Raw genomic sequence first — 7,136 nt, forward strand, 5'->3', positions numbered from 1 at the left:
ACCACAAACCAATGTTTTAAAAACCGAGCCGGAGAAAGAACCGTTAAAACATGCGAGTCATGGTTCAATCGGTTCAATCGTGATTGAACCGTATATTAAATTTAAACTAAAAAAATAAATAAATATATTATTAAGTATCCTAATAAAATTAATTTATATCATAATTTGTAAAAAAAATTCTCAAATAAATACGATACTAATAAACAAGCTTACAAAATAAGAAGAATGCAATGTAAGATCTAATAACAAATCATAGAATTAGTTAAAGACCAATATGTATATATTTGTCCTAATTGCTTAACTCAAAGCCATAAGTTATTCATCAGTATAATTTTTCACATCTCTTTACAGATCAACATCGCTTATCTTGTGTCCACATACATTACATTATTTCTTCTCTTTCTATTACATTTACATTGTCTTGTGTCCTTCAATTTTATTCTTTATTTTCCATCTATACAATTTTCAATGTTTGCTATAATTAATTTTTTAGATTTAAACAAAGAAATAAAATGAAGTAAAACTTAAAAAAATCATCTTTGATTTTTTGAACCGCCTGATTCACCAAAATCGCCCGATTTTACAATTATTTTGCGCTTGAAGCAATTTTATCCCCAATTTTATAGACCTAACCGTTTATTGGTCCAAACCGAACCATATTAGACAACGGTTCAAGGTTGAACCGGTTCAATCAGTCGGGTCAATTCGGGTTTTAAAACAGTGCCACAAACATATTTAACCCATTATAAATATGAGATTTTTCTCATTTGTTAGAGAAAAGTTGCGTAACGTAGAAATCCTGTTGAGAAATCAAAAGATAAAATTCTTAGAATTATATTTTAGGGATTTGAAAGGCTTTTTAGGGTTATCATACGGATTCGTAAACAATTTAAACACTTTGAGTTTATGAGATTCTTATATTAAAAGTTGAAAAGATTGAGAAATACTTGGGTAGAAAATAAGGTTTATTCTTTGAAATTTGGAAGATCATTTTCTTATAACTCATTTTTAATCTCTTTGTAACAACTTTTAGAATATAATGAATTGGAGATATGTTTTCTTTCCACAAATAAAAATGGACATTTTTCTCATTTTTTTCAAAAGCGAGAAAGAGAGTGGAATGAGAATGGGGGCGAAGCTAATCTGTGTTGTTTTTGTTATCTTTTTTGCGAGGGGTGTTGATGGTACGGTTCGGGAGAATAACTGAACCGAACCGAACTGAACATAATAAAAATTCACTCAAACTGAACTGAACCGTTTTTATTTATTTAGAATCGAACTGAACCAAAATTATTGGTTTGGTATACCGTTTTGAAATTCCAAACCGTGCCGAACCGTTAGAAGGCAAATTTTCCCAAACTGAACCGTTAAGCTATTTTTTATTAAAAATAATTTTAACTTGTTTTAAACATTTTTCATTTTCAGTTTTGGTTCGGTTCGGGTTCATTTTCAGTTCGATTCGGTTCCAGTTACAGTTCGGTTCTAGAACTGTTTGTGCATAACGTTACAGTTCACTAACCATACATAACGGTTCGGTTATTTTAACTTCAGTTCGACGGTTCAGTTCAGTTCATGTATTTTTTGAACAACCCTATTTTTTGCTATGATTTTTTAATTAAAATGCCACTTGGCCATGTCCTATTGGGCCAGAATAATTAGAATAAATTAATAAAAAATCAACATTTAAAAAAAATGAAGGAATCAGAAAATGAGATGGGCGGGTTCCCAATATGGTTGTCTTGTTTTTTTATTTTTTTTTTATTTCATTTTATTTAAAGGCTATTTAAAAAAAAAATAGAGTTTAGAAGTGGGATTTGGACCTACTAACTTACGATCCCATTTTTATTGTGCAACCCATGCTTTTTATTTTTGTTTTCATTAGTGGGCCTTAAGCCCAATGACATTCGATTTACTATCGTTATCCCCATGTTGTAAATGTATCCCTATTTTCCGATTATTGTACTTTATTTCTCTTTTGATTTTTGTTTTTTAGTTAGCAAATTAATTTAATCAGTTGGATAATTTGACAACTAAAATAAACCTTTTTCTAACGTAAAACCCTTGATCAACATCACAGACTTTTCAAAAATCAAACTTATATCTCATTTGAATAAAAACTTTTGATCAACATCAAGGATATTTTCTAAACCAGATCAATTTTCAACATCCGCAAATCAAGCACTTGATCAACACTAAATTTCTTTTCCATATAATCAAAGTCATTCCAAAATCTTTTTCGCAATAAACTCGGATGAAAAGGGGACGAATGAATGCAATTCCATCTAGTTCTTAAATAGTTGGACACAAGGTGTACACTTTGTTGTTCAAATATTCATCTTCCTCCAAAACATATTAAACATAAACTCGGATGAAATAGGACGAATAGATGCACTTCCATCTTGTCTTCAAATAATTTTATGCAAGGTGTACACTTTGTTGTTCAATCATTCGTCTTCCGCAAAGATATTTTATTCAAAGTCAGATGAAAAAAAGGCGAATGAATGCACTTCCATCTTGTCCTGGAGTAAATGGTCGCGAGGTGTACACTTTGTTTTTCAAATACTCGTCTCCACTTAAAATCAATCTCAACCAATCAAATTTCTTTTCCCGCCTAAGCGCGATGTCAAAACCTTTTCATCAACGAAAGATGCTTCGTCCATCCTGAGACGATGCAAACAATGCTTCGTTCCTACCACGTGTTAGTATTTTTTGTTTTCCGCTCGAATGCGACGGGAACATAAATTTGTGAGAATCTGGATTATGTTGTCCATTCTTGATGCGATGCAAATGTTCACTTCTCCATGTTTTGGATAGCAGTCAATATTTCCCGTTCGAATGCGACCAAATATCCTTTGCTAAAATCGAACAACCAATAAACATCTGCTACCCATAACTACATAGCCTTGAGTTCCCCATCTCACCTGGGGATACGTAAGAGCAAGATTCAAAGCCTCGTCAGGCACAATAATAAAAAACCTAAAAATTCTCATTTTCCTTCCTATTGCAAATAACTCGCAATAAAAAAAATCGCGAGTAACATCACACAAACATTCTCTCTCAAAACTAACTAAATGGGTCTCGTTGAGTTCACCATATGTGAGGGGTGCTACTACCTTTCCCTTGCATAACCCTCAAACCCTAATTTGGTTGCGATGACCATTTTCTTTTCAGTTGAAGGTTTTATTGATATTTTCCCTTTCCTTTTGGAATAAATAAAGTTTGATGGAGATTCTGTTGTATTTCGAGTGTTCTTTATGTTAGGGTATTTTTCACGCCGCAACTGTTGTTAAAATGAAAGACCTTATTTAGGCTCTAATTATAATTCTATTATGAGAATCCTAATTAAGTGTTTTGACCTTTTAGGATATTTCATGTATATCTCTATGAAAGTAGGATAACATCATATATTAGTTGATACACTAAAAGTAGAGGAGTTTTATTCCAGTTAAAGGGTCAAACGGTTAAATCAATGTTATGTAAGTATCTCTGATTCAACCAAGAAAATTCTTTTAAAATAATAGATTTGCTTAAAGGTTTCCGAAACAACGAATTACTCTACAAAATTAGGTAATTCCTTGGTCCATGAAATGATCATAAGCTTTTAAAGGAGATATGATTATTTTTATCTATTTCATTTCTACAAAAATCAGCATCCTCGTGATAGAATAAAAACGAGAGCTCTAAATAAGTACGTCATTGGCAGACAATTGCGATCCTAAAACTACTATTTATAAATTTTAAACTAATCGAAACACAACAAATCAAATTTTCATTGTTTTAGATAATTATTGGAGGCGTAAAAATTAGTATATATATGTAGCGGAACGATATCTTTTTATTATATTGATAGAATCGTATATTTGCAACCTATCATATTTTTAGCCCCGTTGCCATGGGCTGTTTTAGATATTAATTTTTTCTGTTATCATCGGTTAGATTAAGACACTTTTTAATTATTTATTTTTTTAAAAAAAATTCATTAAGATTTAAAATTTAGGGTTTAGTAGTATTAAATAAGATTTACTTATTTTTAGAAAGTTGAAAATCTATTTAAAGTAAAGTGAGAAAACGTTTATATAAGGTGTATATGATATGATTCATTATGTAAAGGTACTAGTTTCTTATTTAGGAAAAGGTTTGAGTTTCATCATTTGAATTCATTGATGGCAAAGTTAGTTTAGGGTGAATGAAAGTTAAATAAAAAAAATGAATGGTAGAGGAAAGTGACGTCCGCCGACTACCTTACTTTATCCCATTCTTCCATCTTTCCTTTCACTAAAACTTCACTTTACCAGCAACTCTTTTATGTCCATTCCTCAACCCTTCATTCCTCATTCATACACTTTTCTCACATCATTGCACTTAAATTGTCATTCACTTCTATTTCTTCAAACCTACCTTAAATATATCCTTTACCTTACGCTACTCTCAAGTAATTTCAAACCTCTACAACAACTACTACAATTTTATTATTTTATTTTTATTTAATAATATTCTTATAGGGTACTGAATTTAAGAGACCAATATTTATGAGATAGAGAGAATGATGATGTATTTCTTGTTTTGGTTGGTGTTGTCAAGTGCCAAGAATTTCTCTACTGGGAAATGTCATCATGGCATGGACCTATACATATCACATAGGGAACATGCAAAATATATCTTATTGTCATACCTTAGATTACACCAAAAAACTATACCACTTTTAATATATTCTACCACTTCGCTCACTTTTTTTTTCAACAATGACTTCAAAAAATAGTAAAATATTAATTAGTATTATTTCTATAAAAAAAAGAATAACTATGTAATAATTTGAAGAGAAATTTATAGTATATATTTTGAAAGAGAGTTGATGAGTTAGCATAATTCTGTGTCTTGTTTGTTGTTTCTGTGTTAAAACAGTTGTAATATCTGAAAAGGACATTGAATTCATAACATGTTGAATGTTCCTGACCTTGATGACATCATATCTGAGTCTTCCTTTTTATTCTACACCTATTTATACTTGAGTAAATACTGTCCCACATCCCATTTTGGGGGCATATAGGGAATAGACCAACAGTAAATAAATAAATTAAATTAAATTAAATAAAAGCAAAATTATGATGGATATATAAAGCAAAATTATGATGGATATATAAATTTTTATATAAGTGGAGAACCCTTGCTTACTAAAAAATAAATAAATTTTTATATAAAAATATTAAAAGAAAATTAGGGTTGTTTGTTTATACTCAAATTACTGTAGTTGTGCAAGCATGTTGTTCAACTTGATAGATATATTGTGTTTCCAAGAAAGAACATGGCAGAAAATTTCATCAAGAAATGAAAAGTGTAAAGTGCATATGAGGAATATTTTTATGTATTTTTATGTAAGTCACATGTTTCATCATCTATATAGAAATCAAAGATTGGCCCAGAAAATTGTGTAATTAATTATGAAATCAGTCAAATCAGACATTTTTCAATATTTACATCAGTCAAAACTAAACAAGAATCATTGAAATTTTGACTGTAAGACTTTTAAGGTGATGAGAAAAACAAATTGACCAAAATTTTCATTTGATAAGACATTTAGTATATTTTTATGAACAGAAAAAAAATAGTCCATATCTTGCAGATTCATCACTTTTATTATTATTATTAATTATGATATGAAAATTACCTGTGACTTAGTTTTCAACACACCTTAGACCAATTCCAATTTCCATTCAATGAGTTTACAGAATCAAATCAATCAAAAGCTACAAGATAGATAAAAGTACTCATCCAACTTAAAAACAACAAATTACAACAAAAACTATACTAAATATAATAATTAAGGTTCTTGAATTGCATAATAATAATTAATAATATAGAGTCCTAGAATGCAAGAAAATTAGAACAAATATGAAATTGCACCTGGTTTGATATATATAATAACTAGTTAAAGTCGAAGCTCCAAATCTAGCTTCTCTTCATGGTGTTTAAACAACCCTATACCTAACTCCAATGTAATGTTCTGCTCATTATTCATCAAAACATTGTGTTTTTTCACATCTTGATAGCTTTTCATGACTTCACTTCTTTGAGGATTCAAAAGAGGGAGAGATAGAGAAGGTGAGAGTCTAGGTTTCTTGTCATCATGGCTAGTATGAGGCAAGGAAGGTGAAGAGGAAGAGGAAGAAGATAAAGAGAGATAATGTGAAGAAGTGAAAATCTCATCATTAGGGTTAGGTTTATTAGTAATATTATTGTTGTTGTTGTTGTTGTTAGGGCATTGATCAGAATTAACCCAAGAAGATATTAATGATGATCTTAACCTTGCCCTATCTCTTCTATGAACATTCATGTGTCCACCTAAAGCTTGAGCTGATCTAAACTCTCTTTTGCAAAAGCTACAAGCATAGTTTCTTGCAGGCCATGATGTTCCCCATGAATGCTCCTCATATCCATGATGGTGATGATGATGATGATGATCTCTATGAGTAGTTGTTGTGTTTCTGTTGAGATAGTTTCCTTCCATGTTGAAGCTTTTGCTTTATGAATGTTATATAAGATTGTCTTTTTCAAACCTGTAGAGAAAAGAAAAAAAGATAAAGTAAAATTTGACTATGTTCATGTAATGATAAATACTAGGTCAGACGTGTGGATCTCTTACAAGTTGATCAGAGAGAGAGAGAGAAAGTGATGATCCAAGAATAGCTTTATGTTGAAGGTTTGTTTTTCTGATGTGTTTTGAGGGTGAAAGTGAAGATCTCATTAGGTGTACTTCATCTGCCACTACTGTATTTGGATATTGCTTAGCAAATTAAATGAAGAAACTGTGTCAAAGTGGTTTTTGCTTCTAGCTACATTCTTGAAAACTTTGGACAGAATATGAAATATATATGACTTCAAATGAGTATAAGAGTGGATGTGTAGCTTACACATTTACAATTATTTACATCACATCTTTAATTAATTTGCTATCACAATTTAAACAATAGAAAAACTTGCATTTATTCACTTATAGCAGTTTCTGATCTAATGCTCAAATTTTTTTTCTGTGAATTGTATATAATTTACATGAAAATGCATAAATTAAGCTTTCAGATCAAATATGATTAGGAAGAAAAACCTCAAATTAATAGTCATATTTTCTTTTTGTTAGAAAA

At 30.3% G+C, this 7,136-nt stretch overlaps 1 protein-coding gene across 1 annotated transcript; it reads right to left on the reverse strand.

Annotated features, from left to right (window-relative positions):
- Window positions 1-5,832: 5,832 nt before the first annotated feature.
- On the reverse strand, window positions 5,833-6,835 carry LOC131619225 (transcriptional regulator SUPERMAN-like). Its single transcript, XM_058890348.1, has 2 exons — window positions 6,641-6,835; window positions 5,833-6,554 (listed from the first exon to the last, which is right to left on the reverse strand). The coding sequence occupies exon 2, from the start codon at window positions 6,503-6,505 to the stop codon at window positions 5,927-5,929; it is 579 nt and encodes a 192-aa protein (XP_058746331.1). The 5' UTR covers window positions 6,506-6,554; window positions 6,641-6,835; the 3' UTR covers window positions 5,833-5,926.
- Between the last annotated feature and the right edge of the window lie 301 nt (window positions 6,836-7,136).

Source organism: Vicia villosa, linkage group LG1 (assembly GCF_029867415.1).
Source record: "Vicia villosa cultivar HV-30 ecotype Madison, WI linkage group LG1, Vvil1.0, whole genome shotgun sequence".
In the NCBI taxonomy this organism is placed as follows: Eukaryota; Viridiplantae; Streptophyta; class Magnoliopsida; order Fabales; family Fabaceae; genus Vicia; species Vicia villosa.